Here is a 22,416-nt window from a genome sequence, read left to right as displayed (position 1 = left end):
AAGAATGTACGTGTAGTAACTTACGATCATCAATTATATAGCTAAAGCTAACTTATGCAGCTTATGCAGTACAGTCGTACAGTATACAAGAGAGCAGATCCTCTGATAGGCTCTAGCGGTGACAGGGTTGCCAGGTTGCTAGTTAATTCGAAGCTCAAGCCTCCACTAGAGGCCAGTTAAGTCGCCAAAAATCACCACTTTTACAGGTTATTGAAGTCGCCAAAAAGCGCCAAAAGAGGTCACCTACACTTCCAAAATGAAACATTTTTTCAGCCGATCCTGTAGATTCCCTTGCCTGCTCCATGCGACTGAGAACTGAAGGACTCGGCCGTCGAACCTGGAAGAGGGTGGACGCGTTTCCGTGATCCCGCGGAAACTAACTAAAGGTTCCGTGTATTTAAAAATTTTAGAACAAGTGACATGAAAGTGATAGTGTATACCAGTTAAATAAATAAATTAATTAAGTAAAAACAAACAAAACAAACTAAATAAATAAATAAGTAAATTCTCATTGACTCAACAATACACCAAGAATAATATGGAACCTTGAGTAACAACCGGCCAGTCTCAATGATTAAACAATGAGAAACTGAATGATTAAACCAAAATTAATAAAAGCTAAATGAAATAATACATCAAAATTATAAAAACTGATTATTAAACCATATCAATGTAGAAAGGAAATAACACACTAAATTCTCCCAATTTTCGTACCTCTCGAGGCTAATCCAGCTTACGAGGGGTATAATAAATCGAGAAGGAAAAAATTATCAACATAAACATAAAGATAGCGTTTGCTTAGGGAAATAGAACATAGAATGTAATTCACAGTCTCGGTGTGCTTTGTGACTTCTCTGAATTGCTTATTCTATTGTTCCTTCCCCTTTGCTCAACAACGCAGCATAATCTCAGACGTACATTCAAATAAATTTATATTCAAAACAATCTACACATATATATATATAGAGGAGCTCACACCAACCTCAAAACAAATCGACCCTTGGCCGATGCGGTGTATTACCAGTGGCCAGGCTAGCTTCACGGATTGTACGTGACGCTAGCCAAATTGAAAGAAGAAGAAGAAGAAGCCGATCCTGTAATAGAACCTTGGTCGAAGCGGTCAATCGTGCCAGTGGCCAGGCTAGTCTCACGGGCAGACGTGAGCATAGCCAAAAGTGAAAGAAGAAGAAGATCCTGTAATAGGCAAATAGCCTCTACCACGGTCTTACATACAGGTCAAGGAGACTATAGGGAAGGAGTCCAATCTCAGCAATCGGGCACGTCCGCAAAAGTGTCGGGAAAGAGGGTTCCTCTCGAGCGGCGCTGTTGTAGGTACTGTACGGGTTAACGCATGCGCATTATGTATACGTTATCACGCGCATGCGTTGCTGCCAGCTGACACTGTTGATAGTTTTTGTGGGTCTAACCTATCTTTGTTAAAATGGAATACACTGACACAGTGGCTATTGCTGTTAAAATAAATTAACATATTGCAGTCATTTTTTATATGAATGAATAAAAAAAAAACATAATTCAACAAAATCAATTGATTTTTTTAAATTTCTGCTATTGTCAAAGAATAATAACTATCTAGATGAAAAAAAAATAAAACAAAAGAGAATTTGAACCGCGGACTCCACGAATATGTTATACACGCCTGTCATATCGAACCATTACACCACATAAGCTAATGATATTACAAACGGCAGAAAATGCTACTAGCTTATCCGGGCCGTTTGATATGTAAGGTTTTATGAAACAGTAACTGTGGTCACAAAAGCTATAGTTATCAATATAATTTTAAAATATTCATAAATATCATGCAAAAAAAAATTTGTGACAGAAAAAATTTCTTTCGACATGAGTATGTGAACCGGCAATTTCTCGGATGCTATGGTTTTCTTAGCAGCGCGACATACGAGGGGAGATCAGCTGATACTTTGAATGTGTAAAGCACAGGGTTTTACGTTGCTGGAGAATATTATTACAATACATATTAGTATTTTCGATTACGAGCACTCATAATCGTTGATTCAACAATTTTTGACAGGCGCGAAAACTCTTTAAATCCACGATTCCGCCGTCATGGCGGTCAGTTTCACCAACGACATTGATTTTATTACTATATATATCCGTACACAAACGCATGCAACGCGAGTGGCTGTTCCTCGAACCCGGGTTCCCGACATTTTCACGGACGTTTTTCTAACAGGCGCCAATACGGAGATTGGACTACTCACACCTCCGTTAACTTGGCCCCCCCATTTAATTATTTTAAACTTTCGTTAATGCAAATCGTTTGAGAGTCGTTAGAGAGAGTATGAGAGAAAAGAAAAATTGTTTGAGAGTAATTATTTTTTTGGCAAAAATGATTTTATTTTTTGGCGTGAAGCTGGCCCCCATTTTTTTTATCTCCTAGAATAATGGACTTGGACGTTTCATTTTTTTTTTAATCGCTTGAAAATCGTTTGAGAGAGATTGAGAGTGAAAGAAAATCGTTCGAGAGTTAATATTTTAATTGATATTAAATTATTTATAATTAGTTGATTTAACCTAGGGTCCCTAGAACGACGCACTTCCGGTGTGCGCAGTGAGTGTGCGCAGTGCAGTGCAAGAAAAAAATTTCATGCTGCAGAACGCAGATATCGGCAACGAATATTTCCATCTAAAATGGATGAAAATACAGACTACAGACCCGGGAATAGTCGTTTTTCATAAACTTTTCAAATTCAATTTCAATATTTTTACGCAGTTCCTGACTCGATCTGACTAAGAATGCAGCAAGTGCATTTGCGTGTAAGACATCTGCGTCCCAGCGTGCTCGCCGCAATTTTAGCTCCCCACGCCAGGGAAGCCGAGTGGTACCGAATTAATCATCATGCCTTTCGTTGCGAATATTCTCCGAGCTACGCTGGCAATTCATGAGTTGCCTAAAGACTATACAGGTCTTTTTTTAGGATGTAGCAACACCGATTGCCCTTCCAACAAAGCTCTCTTGAATGAGTGTTGTGACAATCCGTGCGTTGTGAAAATTCATGCATTGGACAACTCGAATTCTCGACTCGATTTACAATCATGTGCTTCTGATCCACCTGGATACATCGGTGATATCGATTCTGGCTGTACACCAGGTGAAAAACAAAACATTTAATAAATTGATTGGCTTTGCGCTCATGAACTTGGATTAGTCGAAAGAACTAGACTTTTTGTTAGGAGGCAAGAGCAAAGTTTGTGGAGTAATATTTTTATTCAATGATAAATCGTTTTTTTGCCTCGAGCGGCTCTTGATAATTACAAATTTTAGATTAGAAAATCATTGGATATGAAACAAGATGTTCAAGTGGTTTGTCTCATAAGCAGCCACAGGTTGGGAGAGGAGCAGGTTATATCAATAATTCAATAAGTTTGAGTCGGAGCTAAACGGTAGATTATTACATGTAACGTGGAAGCAAGCAGTCTCTTGGTAAATAAGCTCAAAAGTCTTTCAATCACCCCTGTGTTGTTTCGCAAACCCGATCAATTTTGTCCCCCCCCCCCCCCCCCCCCCAGTCTCCCAGTTTTCTCTCTTGCTCTTTGCACGTATGTACAGTGTAATATTGAATTTGCACAATTGAAATGCCATGAAACTCGACGTTTTTTTTTCGAATAAATTAAATTGCAAAGACCATTTGCAATTTAATGTAAGAAAACAGTTTATTGTATTCAATTAACTTTCAAACTTGAGAACAATGATGACAAATAGCAGCAAAACATACCAAAATTTGGAAACTGAATTAATTGTGAGAATTTGGTTTTACAGGTGTGAGAAAAAGCTCGTTACTGCTGAGGTTTGCGGACAACACATTCAACAGTAGTTACCTAACGATGATAGATGTTGACATCAAAATAAGGACTATAGAGGTTAAAGGAGACAGGGTGAAGCTGTAGGTATGGGACACCACAGGACAGGAGGAACTCAGGACAATAACGTCAATGTAATACAGGGGTACGCATGGCGTAATATCATTGGTTACGACGTTACCAGAGGTGACTCGTTTGCAGATGTCAAACGATGGCTACACAAGATTGACCACAACTGCAATACAGTCAATAGGGTTCTCGTGGATAACAAAATCGATGCTTCTAACCAAAAAGTTGTACTGACCGAGGATACTGAACGTTTTGCCACTCTTTGAGAGAACTCTTTGAGATCTCTGCTAAAGGCAACATCAATGTTCAAGAGGTATGTATATATTGAATATGTATATATTTTGTCATTTTCTCGCTTTTTTCGAGATAATCTTTTCTAGGCTGTTGTATGATCGTATAGGATTTTTTTATGAAATGTCCTGCAGTCGTTTATGTTAAATTGATCACAATCAGAACCGATGATAAAAAAAGTGAACTCGAGTTTCGAACAGAATTTCAAATCAATAATTTAACTAATACTTTTTTACTTGTATGAACTCAAATCAAAACTTTTGAAGATGGAGAAAAAGTTGTGGCATTTGCTGTAACTCTTGAAGGCAGATTGAAAAAAAAAACTGGATTTTCGTTCCTGAACTTGACTTTCTTTTTTGTTGATTCAAGATTTTTTTCATCAGTACGCTCTCGGCCTGGCATAAGTAGAATGTTTGCTAATTCATTTGTCAATCGGATCGATGAGAAAAAAAATAGTATAAATATAGACCAAGTCCGCGAGATTTGGCGAAGCGCTTGAAAGCGCTCCAATTGTTCGATGAAATAATTAAATGGCATCCCAGATGCGAGGAATCCGACGAATCAGCTGAATAGCGGCTGTTATACCGTACAAATGGAACAAGACGATCGGCCAAAATTCATATTGACATTTCATGATATTTCCAGGCGATCCAGAGTAATTCGACGACGACGTCACTATAACAGCGGCAGAGTTATCGGCGACTCCAACGGCAATGAGAACCGCGAGTGGTTGGACCGGTGGCTCAACGAGATTCAATCCAGAGCAAAATGCAAAAGCCGCGACGACGGGGAAAAACGGAGCTCGAGGACGAGGGAGTTATAGAAACAGGAGTCGGAGCGAGAGAAAACAATACACGGAGACGACCTGAACGACGAGCCAACGAATCCCATTGTCGAGCGGAAAGACAGAGAGGAAAAAAAATGATAAAAATGTAATATAATTTTTTCAATATTCGCGCATATCTTACATATAATGTATAAAAATTCATACGTACATAAATAATTGATCAACGGGTATAAATAACTCTATCTGAGTTATGTCATCGTTCCGAAAAATGCTGCTCAGCACTCGTCTTTCATATACCAATATCGCGAGCAAAATTCAAGATACAGTTGGACAGCTTCTTATGGAAAAATTCACGTGAAGATTTTTTTGTGTTTCAGGATGCGAAGCACTATGACACATTACGAAAAATGTATTCACCTACGAGAAAGTCACCGAAAATAATACCGATGGATACTCCAGTTGATGCGCAAGTGATAGACGCGTCAGTGGGGGCAATGGAAACTTGAGATCGACAACTTTTTTCCTTTCGATTCTATGAATATGGATTGATCTGTATTTTTCAATAAACTTGTAATTCATCGTATTGATACATATAAAATCATAACACCGTTCCCCTTCCTCTGTCGTTTGATCTTCCAGCGAAAATTCATTCGAGAAACAAATTCGATATAACAAGACTGAACTCCAATGACGGAAGTGAGTCTCATGCGGTGACTTGTTTGCACGATAGAAAAACTATTTTTTTATAATTCAAATAAAAACTTATTTTAAAAACTAAACTAAAAATTGCGTTTTCACACCTGATCCAAAAACCACTTTCTAACATATACAACTCTCGAAAGTTTTATTCGACTTGAATATTTTTAGTTAATGCGTAAAAAAGCATTTCTACGTTCCGTTTTTCACTCAACCACCTCGTCCAACGGTTTCAAACTATCAACTGAGCCTCAACGTGCTGAGAAAACCTGGAAACCCCCAAGAAAGAAAACAAGAAAAATTATAGAAATATTGCGCAAAGGGAGTCGTTTGAAAAGTAAATTGGAATATACGTCTCCAACATCAATTCGCAGCGCGAAAGCTTCAGGAAGTTACGGTATGAAAGATAATGAGGAAACTATAGGAACGAGAAGAATTGCGAGGTTGAGGATAGCTGTACATTTTTATCTATAGACTCTCAATTAACAATTGAGTGAACTTTTCAGTGTGAATATGAGATTCCATATCGGAACTTAAAACTTCAAATTCCATTCAATCTGGATTTTAATTACATGTAATTTAAAGTGAACGTTGCTCGAGATTCTCGGAGGAAAACGTTGAATCATACCATCCCAATAAAAATCATAATGTAGTCGTCTTGAACAAGTGCTAACGAATTCCAGGCCAAATAAATTGCTCTGCACGGGAAATTTTAGTGCGGTGCAATTTAGAGGCAGGGAAAGTCGATGCATCGAATTACCAATGCAATTTGGCTGAAAGTAGCCGGAAATTTTTTCGCCCTTCAAAATAAAGCCGAAGCCGATAAAGCAGTATGAAAAATGAAACAAAATCGAGTAGATCGACTAATCGTTAAGCAACTGATGCCACAATCACTTCGCTGATGTAAATTTGGATTTAAAAAAAATATAATTCTGAGAATAACTGAAATAAATTATTAATTTCTTTTATAATTTATTTGACCCTCTGTAGTGCCAACGTGAGCCGTAATTATTCAAATCCAGTCATACGATTTTTCTTACAGAAATAAACTGGTAGTAACGGCGGTGAGTTTGATTCAGATGAAAATCCGATGGTTTCGTGGATCCGGATGAATTGAATCTAAACAAATCGAAAAGAAAATGAATTAGAAATTAGAGAAAAAATTTTTCGTTTATTTTATAGAATTCGTCCTAAAACTAAACAAATACAAAAATTATTTATGGCGTGGTTGAAAAAACGCGACGTATTAACAATTCTTTTGTTCCGAAATTATTATTAAATATAACATTTTTCAAATGACTTATAGCGTCGAATTGCTTAATTTAAGGTACATCCAACACACCCGCATCCACCCTCTATCAAATACATCGGAATACGATTCGAAGTATTAAAAAAAAAAAATTATCAATGTCCAAATTTCAATGTTTTAATAATGGAAATCTAGATACTCAGAAAAGATTGAAATGATCCGCGAGAATGAGAACTTTGCAACGAAGTCAATTGATCGCTATTTGAGAAATCTCAGAAATTGACAAAATAAGAAGGTGGAACAGAATTCCGGGAAAAAATATGCAACGACTCAAAAAGCTATGTATATATATATATAACATTCAATATATACTCCAACTCTCCATGCACCCAACGCGAATTCCCTAAAAAATCGTTTTATCGCAAGCGTTTTCGCCGAATTGTACGATACATTGTATGGTGCACCACATACACCCATCTCATCGTCGAGGCGAGCTCATTCTCATGCCTCCCGTTGCACAGTTAACGGCTTAGCTTCTTTCAATTTTGTGATTTTCTGATTCATATCCATTTTTTTTTTTAAATTATTTTCGTGCTTGAACTTTTTATTTGTGATTTTTATTGTTTCGTGTATGGTGCACCAGTGTTCGTACTCGCGGTTGGAACAAGCGAATTTGCAATGCCACGGAAAGCCGCTGTCACAGTGGAAGAAGCTGTAGACAGCTTAAAAAAATTTATTTCATATTTTTCAACAACCACCCTTCCTGCATATAGTTCATCAGTATGGACGGAAATCAGTGACAATTTGCAAAAAAAGTGGACTCCCCATCATGTTTACAACAGTGTCGTACAAGATCGTCGTAAAATACTCACAATTGCACGAAGTGAAATGGGCATTTCGATTCCGTCGTACAACAATTGCACGACTGAAGAATCCGATAATGGTTCTACTTTAGAAGAATCCTACGAGTCTGAAGTAGATTCTGAAACTTCTGAAAGTGAACGCGAAAATGGACAAGTTTTTACCGTATCATTAACCAGCGAAGAATGGCACACAATGAAACCCAAAGGTATGCATCCACTTCATGTTAATATTACTTTAAATTTAAGTTCAATGACGGAATCGAGGGCTCTAGATATTTGGAAAAAAATAAGATTAAAAGAAATATTTTGAAAACAAAAAAAAAAGCAAAAACTTTCCGCGAAACGAACTTTTCGGAGCCGATTGGAGGGAGGTAGGTCAAGTTTTGGCACTGTGTGCGAGCAGGACGCAAAATGTAGTTTTCATCCAAGAGTTTTAGTTCGCGATAAAAATTTCAGGCGCACATTTACAAATACGAATCTAATCCGGAATAAGCAAACGCGTATTGATGCGCGTCGGAACTTGATTTTCATTTTCCTTTTCTCAATAATTTTTAACCAAAACAGTTTCAATTCGAAAGGCTGTACTTTCGCATAGCTGTTACCTTCAATCTAGCTGAAATTTGGTATGGAACTTCTTTCGTATCTTAGCCTTGACCATTCAGTGTTTTGTTACGATAAAATATTGAACAAATTATTATTTGGCGAAAGCACATCCTTACAGAAAGTTTGAAATCGGAAGAAAAAAGGAGGAGCTGAAAATCTAACAAGAGAAAAACCACGTGGTGTAAGAATTTCAAATGTACATTACCCAAGTTTTGGTGTTGGTGAGAGCACCGGCATCCACATCGTAGATAAATTCTTTCGCTGGTCCAGTAACCGACGCCCATAATAAAGGCTCCTTTGACCTATCCCAAATCACTTTCTGAGTTGAGGTTAATTCCCGCGTCTTCAATTACGACGACTCTTCGTATGATATGTTGACCCGTGAACACGTTCAACCCGACTTCTGCTACGATCGCGCCGTAGATCGGGTATGGCTTCAGTTCGAGCTCCTTCGTTGCCGGCGCTATCCTGTAATGAGATTTACCGAATATTTTATCTCGCAATAATTCGTCGTTCCTCGTATGCGCATTTTTGTGCTTTTTCCAACTCTCATTTGTGACGAGAAATAACGGGTTTCAAACGAGTATGTCGGTGGTTTCTCATAAAAATCGTAAAAATTGAGAATCGACAAACCAGAAAATGACGAAACGTATATGTAACGAGCGTACAAATCTACGTCGGCCGCATGAGCGGCCATCATCAACACCATCCAACTGGCATTTTTCTATTTTCAGTCTGATGGACTCGAGTCGTTTCAAAATTTCTTTGTATGCCATCATCGTTGTCTGGGATAGAATATATACGACGGGTAAAGAAAGCATGTTAAGGTGCTATGAATAAGCAGACAGCAAGTAAACCCGCAAGAATGAATAACAACGTTAATAATGAATGAATATATACATTGGTGCATAATTCGCTCGTTAAACTTCCTCCTGTCACTGAATTTTTCGGAATTATCATGTTATTAGTGGGTTTAACGGAAACTATGCACAGATCAATCCTTAAAGTATGAGCGGCGATTTGGGCAACCTTGAAAGAAAAAAAAATGATACTTTTATTACAGAATAATAAAATTGGAACTGATCTTACATGGGGGTGCATCATTTATTCATTTATCTTGATATCTTCGTACGAATTCCCTAACCACATTCTAGACCATCATGCACCACCGAATATCATTGAGTAAAATTATCTTCAAAACATCAGAGGATCCTTCATCACTGCGAACGGTATTCTCTTCTTTTTCCAACGATTTTTTTATTGTAGGGAGAAGAGAATGAATCTTTTACTCGCTCCTCTCGCTAAAAAACTTTCCGCTTAAACCGATATTTTTTTTTCTAATAATGTATGAGGTTAGAAGTTTCAATTCTCCAAGATATGTATACTCTTTGAGGTTTGCGATTATAAAAACTGGAGAGCGGCGAGAGGTATAGGAAAAGAAAGACATACACTGTTCAAAATTTCAACTGCTCGCTTGCGAACTTCGTAACCTGAAGATTTCTTCATATCCTCGATCATGGATAGTAGAGCTTCCTTATCCACCGAATTCATGTTCAATATGCGCACTTCCAACGGATTTTTTTCCAATTTTTCGAACTATATATTCTATTATGCTCTTTGCCATTGCGGCTCCCTCCGTAGAAGCTGAAAAGAGCAAAGTCTCACTAGATCAATGAATAATTAATCAATAGACGCGCGGATGATTTGAAGCGTGTTGACAATAGACAATAAACGAATGAAATATTGAGTGCTAACCAGGTGCTCTTCGAAAGATATTGGATAGTATCCTGATTTTCACTTCGCACTCATCATAGTTACATGTTTCGAAATAGTAGCAAGTGTAAAAGTGATAAACGAGAAATGGTGCGTGTAACTCGTTTAAAGAATAGCCGGCATTTCCCCAATGCACCGAATTGAGATATTGTATGAGGCGGTTGTCGTCAACGCCGACCTCGCAATCCTGTTTCATCGAGTAAAATTTGCCCACCTTGTCCACCGTTACTCGATTGTCATGATGAACCGAACTGGTCGTTTCAACAGGTGCCCTACAAGTGCGCACGCGCACGATTCTTGAGTCGATCGCGAGGTCTTGACGTCGTAATCGCCCTCCAAACGCATTACGTTGACGTTTATGCTAAAATACGTTTTTTTTTATATATGAGTATAGGTCGAAATGACACTTGATGCGGCCGCTTGAAAATTTTGGCCGAACAATTTTGATTTTTATTGTTTCAATAAAAAATACGGCGTTGTTCGTTCCGGTATGAAACAAAAAATGAGCACGAATTGAAATATTGATTGCGCAAGAATGAATGAAAAAACTAGCTGACATATTTATCAAACGGTTCGCAATTGATTATCAATGGTTTGGTGAAAACGATGTTGAACCATTCGATGGAACAAAGTCGATTTGTCCGAGTTCACCATAATATTTCATCATAATCATTTTCCATCAAACGATACTTGGTTCGATAATAATATATGATGATAACTTGGTACACGTATATATATATATACACACATATACTTGTCAGCCAGATCGACGATGACTAAAAAGCAAAAACGGGCGGTCATATTATCAATAGAAATAGCTACCTGTTGTTTCGAACAGCGAGGCAAGAAGCTGTCGAACCTTTAGTTAAATCGAGCCACTGCGAAGCGGGATAAACGTCAATACCGTCTTCCGTCGGTATGCAAACGCAACTCTGCGGCTCCATCGTGAAGTGACACTGAGATCCTACCTCGGGTGTACCCTTGATAACGTGCTTTGCATCGTTCCCTGTGAATGATAAATCAAATTTTATCATTTGCCAAAATCATATGGTGATGCGAGCGTTATTCGAGCGTTTGCCAAAAACAATCGAACGAAAATTATGATGAAGCAAGCGAAACAAAAAAACTGTTGCAAACTTTGGAATACGTGAGGCAGGCCTTGATAGAGAATACGAAAAGTACAAAGAAGAGAAGTAGAAAAAAATGAGACCTTTTCGCTTCGCTGACATGTGTGCAGTTTGGAACAGTCGAGTTTTATCACCCGAAGCAATAGCGTCCTTAATTGTTACAATCGCTTTTTTTTATTAGTGTCTCTGAATTTGACTGACTTTGATTAGTTTCGTAGCCTCGTTCGCGAGCGCCTGAGTTTCGGCGACTACAACACCGATCGGTTGACCCGCGTACTCGATCTCCTTATCTGCAAACAATGGGAAATAAATGAATCAACAGTTTATACAATTTATATACAACAAGACAAACTATGGAAATTTAATTTCCATTCGCGATTCAATTTTTTTCGATATATTTTTAGTATGTTTTTTTTTTTAATACATTTTTTGTATAATTTTTTTAGAATATTTTTAAATTTCAATTGAGCGAACAGTATGGAATAATTTTAACGTTAGAATCTGGACCTATAATATTCATGGCAAATTGACATGAACAGATTATTATGTTCAAGCAATGAATTTATTCGTATTTGTTCCCAATTGAATTGACATTATTTTCAACCATACACAAATGATTAAACCTAAGATCATTTTATTTGAATCTATGCAATCATTTTTCTGTTGTAGATTCTTCCTCCACAACTAATAGTAAACGCAGTTTGCGGAAAAAAGTCTGGACGAATATAATCGCAGTTGCCATATCGCGACAAACAAAAATACCGTGTGCGTATGTTTTCAAACGAGCCAGAGTTTCGTCGGCTGAGACGGGTAAAGCAAATTTCATTACCATTTGGGGTAAATGTAAGGGGAAAGTCTGCCGAAATGAGATCAAAGGGATCGTTGAAAACGAACCGGCTGACGACGAAGAAGTTCTCCTGAAAATCTACACGCGAGACACTCGCAATGAGAATAACATTCACGAATCGGTTAAACGTCCGCTGAATGGAATGCGGCGTATCGACGTTCAAAGAGATTTGATCCACGAAGGAGCATCGAATTACCGAAAACGCCAGGCAAGGGAAGAAATGGTACTCGGGGATGCAGAACCTCCCTATCTTCCAAATGCAACTGTATTGCGACAAGCTGAAAAACAGTGCGTCGATAGAAATTTAGGAATTGACCCACTTGATCGAAGAGATCTCATAGGAGCAATAGAAAAGTTGTCAGACCGACCAGAATTCGCAGGAGTCATAAAGGATATTGGGTCACGACCTTTTTATGTCATGTATCAGACTCCTTCCCAGTTACACGCGTACATTGAATATTGTAAAAATAACAAAGACAGCACTGTGATCATTGATGCAACAGGTAGCTTGGTAAAAAAAATTGATCACAATAACAATACCAAATCTGGCCACATTTTTCTATACAGCATGGTGATTAATTTTGACAAGCTTCCGGTATATCAGATGTTATCAGAGAAGCACAAAGCAGGATTTATCCATTATTGGATCTATGTATATGGAAGCGACCACTATTAAACCAAAAATAGCAATTTGCGATTTTTCAAGAGCTCTACTTCTTGCAATGTGTCTTGGCTTCAATAACATAACTCTAAAGAGCTACATTCAACAATGCTTTGAAAGCTTACTTGCAAACAAACTGTTTCGGATTGCAACTTATATTTTTGTGGATGTCGCACACATTTTACACTTCATTGCTGGATGGGAATGTTGGAAGACTGTCGTACACTTAGAAATTAAGCACTTTTTTCTGAGATGTGTTGGATTAGTTATCGAAACGTCCGACTTGAAGTCGTTCGCAAAAATTTATACGTACCTCTGTACAGTAGCTGCACAAAAATTTTCTGACTCCCTAGTCAACATTTCGATCAAGAATGATATGCCAGCAGCAGCCGATTTGACGAGTGTATTGACAATCAGGAACTGCCTTGAAGATTTAATTGGAAACAGGACTGATCTCAAGAAACTTGAAGAACCACATGCACCTGAGAAGTCCAATTATGTCCAGTTGGATGAAGATGTTGAAGAATTTCCAGGTGATGAATCCAATCCTGAAGAAACTGAAAGCATTTCAACATGGATTGAAAAACTATTGACGATAGCCACAAATGCAAAAAAAGTAGGCACCGAGATGAATGTTTTCTATTTGCCTAGTTTTGTAGCATCGTTGAAAAAAATTGCGGTTCTTTTTTCCATTTGGACAAATGTTGCAATGCCTGAACGCAGAAAAAAACATGCATTGTCGGCTTGTGTTGAAAGCCACTTCAGTGACTTAAAAACTAGAGTATTCCCCAGTGGACCACAGCGGGTAGACAGTTTTATTGTCACTCACATAAGAGATATTATTGGTGGAACGCTTCTCTTTGTTGCAAACACCCAAAAATATCAAAAGAAGTCACAGGTATTAGCGGACATGGCTATTCAAAATGTCTCCACCTTTTCGGAGGTCGACTCTCAGGATCCAATCAACAATTTCAATGACTCCGATTTGATGACCTATGAGGATTGGAGAGGAAAGGCATCGAAAAGTGAAGTGATCACTGGTGACGACAACGATGAAGAGCTGAATCACATTGAAGAAGTGATAGATAAGTGGGATCACTCTTACAGCAAGATCGACGTAGACTCTTTGGATAAATCCAAAACAGAGAATCCAGAAATGCAAGCAGCTAATGAGAATGACGAAAAACAAAAAGGAACTTATTTCACATCATTCCCGGAAATTAAATATGTCAATAGCCAAATCAACCACAAATCTATGACTAGACGTTGGAACAAAACTTTTTTCAGAAAAATCGTATACACACCTCGGGCAGGAAAAAGTAAAGCCTCAGACCACATGTTTGTCAGCCTCGGCCGACAATTACATGTGATCTGAGACTTTCCTTATTTTCCTGCCCTAGGTGTGTAATATACTATTTCTTGGAAAATGGTTCGAAGATTCAACAGTCGGTGAAAATGGACGGCAAATGTTACTTCATCGAATCCACCTGTGGATTTGATTCATTGGTGCAAATTTTAATCTGCGGAGCCATAGACCATTCCAGTTATGCATCGTCGATCCGGAACTCAAAGAATAAAACACTTTCCTTCGTTTCACAAATTTTAACAACTGGTATAACTAAAAATACCTATGTCGACCGAGCAAGACTTCTTTCTCAGTGGTACGCGGCAACACTGAAAGTTCAAACCGAAAAAAGTATCATCTCGTACACAGTGAGTGCATTTGACAGCATTGACAACTTAGTCAAAAAGGCCATGTCGTGCGAACCGAGTGTGCGTGTGATCGAACGGTGCAACGAATGTTTCGAAAACTCAAATTCCAGTAGTCAAGATCAATCATTGGTGTCGATTTCACCGAATCATAACGACATAAAAAAAAGTGGGTTCGGCGTCTTGGGAGCAGCTCTTCGCATTTGCCCGCAGCTTTCGAAAAAATGTCCTGATGAGAATTGCTGTGGAATAATCCACACTTCGAATCGAATGGGGATCCGCGTTTTTATTGAAAGCGATGTTCGAGCGATCTTAGAAGATCCGCGTGGAATAAGATACAAGCTGACCAATATTCCGAAATTTATTCAAATTCCTGATTCCAACGGAAATCAGGTGCAATACCGGTAAGAAATTTTGTTATATAAAAATGATAATATTATCCCTAACATGATTTTATCCCACTTAATTTAATTTTGATGTATTTCAGACTGATTGGTATTGTTGCGTACGAACCAAACCATTTTACTGCGTACTGCCTCCGAAACACATCAAAATGGGAACTGAACGACGATTTACAAAAAGCTAAAATTAATAAACCGCCGAAAACAGAAATCGAGCCACATTTAATCATTTATATTCCGACGGAAGTGTAATTCGTCCGCAAAATAATTTGGGTAATTCGATAATTTTTCAATATTTTCATTGGATGAAAGTACTTAAAAATTTCGATTCAATCTCAATTCTCTTGATTAAATAATACATTAATTAAACGAGATTTCGACTAATTTATTTGGAAAATATTTATGTATGTTAATGTAGAACCAAAGTTTCATTGGCTTCGTCGTGGTTGATAAGCGAGTTGCAGCCAGCCGAAGGGAAGAATTACGTGCCTTTATGCTCGAATCAAACATTGGATACCGGAGCAGTACATTCATTTGTCGAACAACGCCGATTACATAAAGTGATATTTCATTGACCAATTGGAGCGCTTAGCCAAATCTCGCGGATTTGGTATAAATTTATACTATTTTTTTTCTTATTGGCCCGATGAATTAGCGAACATTCTACTTATGCCAAGCCAAACATATGGATGAAAAAATTCTTGAATCAACAAAATAGAAAGCCGAGTTCAAGAACGCAAATCCAGTTTTTTTTTTCAATCTGCTTTCAGGGTTACAACAAATGCCACAATTTTTTCTTCATCTCCAAAAGTTTTGATTTCATACTGGTTCAAAAGTATTAGTTAAACTATCGATTTGAAATTCTGTTTGAAACTTGAGTTTACTTTTTACCATCGGTTTTAATAGTGGTCATTTTCACATAAACGATTGCAGGACATTTCATAAAAAATCCTGTACAATCATGCATGCCTAGAAAAGAATCTCGAAAAAAGTGAGGAAATGACAAGACAAGACCAGATAATACCTATTGAATATTGGTGATGCCAAAGAGTTAAATATCTATTTAGGTGGGAAAACGTTCAGTATCCTCGGTCAGTACAACTTTCTGGTTGGGAGCATCGTTTTTGTTATCCGTGAGAACCCTACTGACTATATTGCAGTTGTGGTCAATCTCGTGTGGCCATCGTTTGACATTTGCGAACGAATCTGAAATACAAAAAACGATCTTTACGTAAATTTTCCCATAATAAACAATTCAATTGCATTTTTAATTCTTTTCGCAATGTTCATTATTTCATTTACTTTCAAACGGTTTGTAAATGATGTTGTCAGAGTTTTGGTGCAGCTGCAATCGTATTTCAATAATGAGAAATATCGAAAAATGTATTATTTATTTTTACATAACATTATTATATACCTTTAGAGTATTGCTTTTTAACGACTGGATTAAAAGCTTTAGGCTGTTTTGAAGGTAATACCAAAAAATAACGATATTTCTCAAGTTTAATTCAAATACACGTAGTTTGACTGAAAAATTAACTTTTAAATGTGTGACAGAGACAAAATTCATACTTTGAAATCATTGAATTTTCTTTCGCCGTCTTCCCTCGTTTTTTCAATTGTTTTCGAGTGTTTTATGATGGGAGAGATCAGGATATAGATGGGGAAAAGAAATTCTTTCCATGAGCTTACTCTCAAAGTATCATATAGAACAAAAAAAAATGATTTCATAGAGCGGATGAAGATAAAAAAAAGGATGCACGATGTTTGTGATCAGTATGAGGTGCTCAAGCTGTTCATCGAGAAAAATTTCAACTTATGAAAGAGATAGAAAAAAAATTCAACAAGGAAAAACATAAAAAATCAATCGTACGTTTCTCAACTAAATCCTATAAAAACGAAGGATTTGAAAAGTACAGATTATATCGGGAACGTGTAATTAAGTAATGACTTTATCGAATAAACACAAAGAATTTGTCTGATTGTGCGTATGACAATAATTCCTGTCTCATTATCGATCCGGAAAAAAGTTATGGAATTATATTTTATCAGTGATCGAAGAGGTGAAAAAACCTTACCTTTCTCGGTGGAGGTACAGGATTGCCGGCAATACCATGATCGGAACACATGGAGCTCAAAGATTCGTTGTTTCAACCGTTGCTCCATCTCGATGAGTTTGACATCAAAGGCACTGGTGGTGGTGGGTTTCGTAGCCTCTGTAGAGTCGAGCTGTTAACTTTGTCCATTTCTGAGTAAAAGTGAAACGTTGCACTTAGTCCGCACAAATCCACAGCGAGACTAACAATTCGATCGTTGATCAGTCAACATCATAATAAATAATGAGTGTACTATGACTGCTGGTAGAAGAATCTCCGCTGGGTAATCTTTTGTGAGGTTAATGCAATAACGTTCCACCAATGTCCTGAGGCGGCAATATAACGATAATAGTAAATTAAAAAAAAAATAAAATAAAATGAAAAAAAAATAAAATTCTGCGTAGACGAATAATAAACGTTTTAATTTTTACTCACCGAAGTGGGAAGAGGTGTTGCAACGTCGACGTTTCTCGCATAAACTTGCAGCAATTGTTGCAAATCACGATTGTTTACCGCATGCTCGAGATCCGAGAGAAGATCGTGCTCGTTGGCACACGTTTTCATTACGTCTTACCCTTTTGTCCACGTATTTCACGTAGATAAATTGATTTCAACCGTCCCTCCTTTTCCATTTTGTCAGCATTTTTAGCGGGTGTAACTTGCGAGTGGATGAGGCCAGCCTCTGCGTACTTGGTGTTGCTTCTTTTCCTTTTCGATTCGCGTACTTGGTCTCGTAATCTTTCGATGCTTTTTTAAACGGCTTTTTCAAGTCGCCCTTGACGCCTCTCAAATCCCCTTTCAGCACAGAGTTCAGTGGGAACATGAAGAGTTGGAGAGGCGAGAGGGTTAACATAAACAGCGGAGACGATACAGATATAAAATTGTACAGGTTCAGAATACAATATCAGATGATTTGCGTAACGAGTTTATCACGAACTCAATAAAACGCGATATGCTGACGTAGCTAATTCGCGCGTCATGATTAATGAGTAATATACCAATAATGGGCGATAAATGCACTGTATTGACAATTGACATCCACAAAAATATAAGTTGCAATCTGCCGGTGTTCACTCTCTGCGCACACTCACTGCGCACACCGGAAGTGCGTCAGTTCTAGGGACCCTAGGTTAAATCACCTATAATTATAAATAATTTAATATCAATTAAAATATTAACTCTCGAACGATTTTCTTTCACTCTCAATCTCTCTCAATCGATTAAAAAAAAATGAAACGTCTAGGTCCATTTTTAAAGGAGATAAAAAAAATAGGGGCCAGCTTCACGCCAAAAAATAAAATCGTTACTACGAAAAAAATAATTACTCTCAAACAATTTTTCTTTTCTCTCATACTCTCTCTAACGACTCTCAAACGATTTGCATTAACGAAAGTTTAAAATAATTAAATGGGGGGGCCAAGTTAACGGAGGTACTACTCACTACTCCTTCCCTATAGTCTCCTTGATACAGGTCTTGAAACGAAGGTAGTGGGGGTGGCTCTCTTCTCTTAACGTGTGCTCAATTATTTCACTTTGTGGCCGCCAGATCGGCGTTGTGATCGAGGGATTGTGACGAATGCGTAATTCGTTACCAGAGTGCGCTGATTTCTGCGCTAAGGACCGCGAATTTACGAATTTCGTACTTTAGCATTTCATACGGATTTGATAATTTGATCATTGAAATATTATTAAATGAGAGGAACGTGACGGACTTGGGTGACTAATATATAAGTATAGCATAAACAATAACCGCTAGTCGATAAGAAATACGAACGTATTGACTAACTCATTCTTATAGTTTACATTATAATAATCTCCATACGTTGAAATGTATCGAAATAAGGCTTTCTTTGATTTCTTATATAAATAGTTCTAGTATTCCAATACGATACTTTTACCCACTTTCATCTTATAAACATTAGGCTAGGACATATCCTTCGTCACTCTTATGCTAAGGACCTAGAATAATAAGGGCATTGTGTCATTGTGAAGCGAGCGTGTGAAACCGAGGCGTGGGTCGCGAGACCCCAGAATTCGAATGAGTGGGAGAATGAAGAACAGCGTGATTGGTCCGCGTATGAGCGGAGCGTACGGAGTCTGCGCGTGAGAATCAAAAGATTTGTGAGACTAAAAGTCGAACGGAATAGAATTAGGGAGAACATTGTTGTCAGCCGAAGAGTCAAGATCCATATTTTCGTCAATATATTCATAAAACATTTAAATCTTTGTCTTGAGTTATTGAAGAGAAATTCGCAAGGCGAGTTTCAACTCCTTATCAATCGAACCCACCCAAAACTAAATCATTCGAAATAATAGTTACTATAATTCCCGCTCGGAGCGTTACAGGATGGATAATCAACGCATGCGCGATGCACTAATAGCCCTAATAAAAAGAAATATTATTATTATTGTTGTTATAAGTATTGAATTTCTATGAATAAAAGTAATTAATTAATATGATTTTAAAAGTAGTTAATATGAATATTATTATGATTTCATTATTATGAATGATATGGAGATTAGAGGCAAAAGGGCAAAAGAGTATTTACGCGCGGAGGTTATAAATGAAATAAACGGATGTAGTTGGAAGAAATACGGCGTTATTTTTATTGGTTAACCAATTTTGACATTTTTTTTTTACTACAAATTTTGGTTGTAACTTTCTGTTCTCTTGAAGAACATTTTATTGCCTCATACGCAAACGAATGTAATAAACAATCGCGTATATAGGGATGGTGCAAGTAGACTACAGCGCCACTAGTGATGAAAAGTGAAAGCTTTTGGGGGTCTTTTATCATTATTGTATTATTATATATATATTACATTATTATGATTATATTTCCATCAAAGTATTGAAAGTGCTACCCCCAAAAACTTATAATTTATGACATTAGAGGCGCCACGAGTATTTTCGACCTGCCCTCTATCGAATCTGTACCATTCCCATACGATAAAATCTCCACCACGGGACCGCACATGGTTTAACCATTTTCGTTTTTTTTTCACTTCAAACGTCTCACGATAAGCACTAAGAATTATAGAAATTCAATATAATATAAAAGTACGGAATTTATTTGTTGTACTGGTATGACACCATATAACGCACTCGCTGATTTTAGGGATTTTAAGTTAGATAATTGTTTACAAATAGGTTGCACGTTTTCATCCCTACCTACGTACATCCCTAGATTGCAGCGCCGCGCCACGACCATATCAAACATTTAATACACGGACAATAAGAGAACCACGCCATCCTGTAGAAAACTGGCTACGTTTCAAGACCTGTATATAAGACCGTGGCCTCTACGCAGGGGGACAATAAAAATAAAAGAAAAAAATACTTTTTATTTTAAATACGAAAATCGATAATAATCATCCGAACTATATTATATATTTCAATGATGATTGAAGGAATTATGTGGGGTCGGCAGATTTTTCCTGGTGTTTTTTTTTATCTTACATATTTTTGGAGATCTGTCAAGTGACTCCTCAACGATGTATTGCAAATCTTGCAATCGCTTTATTGAGATCATACATTTGGTCTTTTATGCTTAGCAAAATCTATATGTTGCAGCCATCCTATAATATTTTCATTGTAGTTGCGTACGAGAAAGATAGCCGACAAATACATGAAAACCTCCAAGTGAGATTTTCCTCCTATTTTTGTTACTATTTTTCTTTAGTTACGGAACTCATGGAGCACCTCAAAGCTACAGGAATAAACGACTGAGTCGTTACGATGCGGAAGAAATACTTGTTCGCTTGTTTGAATTTTGTACATATTATTTTATTTTGCGTATGATTGGGAACATAAAGGAACGAGTATTCTGGAAAACTTCTGAAACATTCGCTGAATGTTTCAATTTATCAACAAAGAGTTGAGATTTTTGCTATTTATTCGACAAGTAATCCATGTAAAATGATATTTTCGAACACAGTTTTTTAATTCAATATCTACATGATTCCTTCAAATTAGTATGCACATATAAAAACCTTTGCCACAGTCCGTAGATTCCCATTTCTTTCGGTATTTTTGTTTATCCTTTTCGTACTTGCCTATTTTGGGTTCAAGAACGTTCATATTTAAAGATGATTATATTGCTCGTCCGATGTAAATTTTTCGAAATTTCCACGCTCGTGTGAGATCGATCGAAACAGAAGATCCCGCTGGCAGTGAGCGAACAAAGCACGGGGTAACGCACTCACCTGGGTGCCCTCACTTGGGTGCACTCAGGTGAGTGCGTTATGGGTGCGGAAATATTGGTTTCAATCGAAGAGAGATTTTTTCAATATTTGAGCCATGAGTTTTCAATTTTATAATCATAATTTTTTTCACAGGCCATCCAAAGACATTGGAGAACCAGTGGCCTTTTGAGAGCATATCGTAACGATCTAGTTGCGATAAAAATTAAAAGGATGATCATGGCACTATCCTTGGCTCTGCCGCAGCTTTTCATTAAAATTGTAAACAGCGTGCCAAACAACATGGCCTTCCAAATGAATGGCTTCCTCAAATATGTTTTCGAGCAATGGATCCACCGTTTCGGAGCAACGGATTTATCAGTTTATAATAAAAAAACATTTAGAACTAATAATGCCTCTGAGGCAATCAATAAAAGCCTAAATGCGCTACTGGGCTCCATTAAAAAAGCCATCGGCTATGGTTTTTACGCATAAGTTCATAAAAAATTATTTCTATTTCATTTTAGAAACTAATTTCGTTTCTAAACATTTAAAAAATGCCCAATTCTTTTTCAGGAGCATTGCTACAACACCAAATGTGTATCCACACAAAAGTTGTATCGATGGTTGAGCGGGGACTCAGGGTGCATTTCCGATGCGTTGGAGCTGCATTGGAGACAATTAAAGGAGCATATAATTTCTCCAGAACGATTTTTCGAAAAAATCCTGAAACTTACGATCCCAGCGGCAAGAGAAGCGCTTCAACGGATACAAGGAGATATTTACCACGAGTTTATTACAATACTTACCATGCACCTTAAATGCGTAAATTTTATTATTTTCCAGATCCCGATAGAGTTCGGAGAATGCCAAGGAATGACAATATCGCTTTTTGGACGCGAATTGGAATTAATAAAGCAGGAGGGCACGAAATTTTTGTTGACGGTATACAACATTTTGACGAGGACATCAGAAGGCGTCTCACTACAATTGGGGAGACGAAAATTACCGAAGGTATGTTGACATTACATATTACAAATTTAAAAAAATGTCTAGTTGACTACTGAGTAATAAATCGCATTTTTTTTTATGTTAAAGCTTTAACAACGATGGGAGAAATTGTGGTTGATTTACCCATTCAAGTATAGAAGTCAACATCGGTTGAAATAATGTACAAAGAAATAAAAATTTTGAAAAATTGTTAAAAAATTTTTATTATTC

At 37.3% G+C, this 22,416-nt stretch overlaps 1 protein-coding gene and 1 long non-coding RNA gene across 16 annotated transcripts; one reads left to right on the top strand and one right to left on the bottom strand.

Moving 5' to 3' along the window:
• Positions 1–137: 137 nt before the first annotated feature.
• On the top strand, positions 138–22,401 carry LOC122408300 (uncharacterized). Of its 9 annotated transcripts, none has more exons than XM_043415007.1 (5): positions 139–1,332; positions 21,352–21,676; positions 21,772–21,973; positions 22,042–22,209; positions 22,294–22,401. In XM_043415007.1, the coding sequence occupies exons 2-5, from the start codon at positions 21,638–21,640 to the stop codon at positions 22,341–22,343; spliced, it is 459 nt and encodes a 152-aa protein (XP_043270942.1). In that variant the 5' UTR covers positions 139–1,332; positions 21,352–21,637; the 3' UTR covers positions 22,344–22,401. The 9 variants fall into 9 exon arrangements, 1 of the variants encoding a protein (XP_043270942.1); XR_006260426.1 differs by lacking the exons at positions 21,352–21,676; positions 21,772–21,973; positions 22,042–22,209; positions 22,294–22,401 and adding exons at positions 2,558–3,131; positions 3,800–4,222; positions 4,846–5,132; positions 5,365–5,570 and having other exon boundaries at positions 1,318–1,332; XR_006260425.1 differs by lacking the exons at positions 139–1,332; positions 21,352–21,676; positions 21,772–21,973; positions 22,042–22,209; positions 22,294–22,401 and adding exons at positions 2,586–2,861; positions 2,958–3,131; positions 3,800–4,222; positions 4,846–5,132; positions 5,365–5,570.
• On the bottom strand, positions 6,639–18,105 carry LOC122408301 (uncharacterized). 7 transcript variants are annotated; one of them, XR_006260437.1, is made up of 11 exons: positions 17,449–18,105; positions 16,996–17,339; positions 15,942–16,123; positions 13,120–13,363; positions 11,382–11,588; positions 10,994–11,177; positions 10,154–10,532; positions 9,848–10,042; positions 8,604–8,866; positions 7,805–7,920; positions 6,639–6,802 (listed from the first exon to the last, which is right to left on the bottom strand). It is a non-coding gene; the product is annotated as an uncharacterized lncRNA (long non-coding RNA). The 7 variants fall into 7 exon arrangements; XR_006260432.1 differs by having other exon boundaries at positions 7,805–7,923; positions 17,449–18,104; XR_006260433.1 differs by having other exon boundaries at positions 7,805–7,923; positions 10,386–10,532; positions 17,449–18,104.
• Positions 22,402–22,416: the final 15 nt, after the last annotated feature.

Source organism: Venturia canescens, chromosome 3, assembly GCF_019457755.1.
Source record: "Venturia canescens isolate UGA chromosome 3, ASM1945775v1, whole genome shotgun sequence".
NCBI classification, from domain to species: Eukaryota; Metazoa; Arthropoda; class Insecta; order Hymenoptera; family Ichneumonidae; genus Venturia; species Venturia canescens.
Note: the sequence above shows the minus strand (reverse complement) of the source record. Positions and strands in the feature narration are given on the sequence as shown.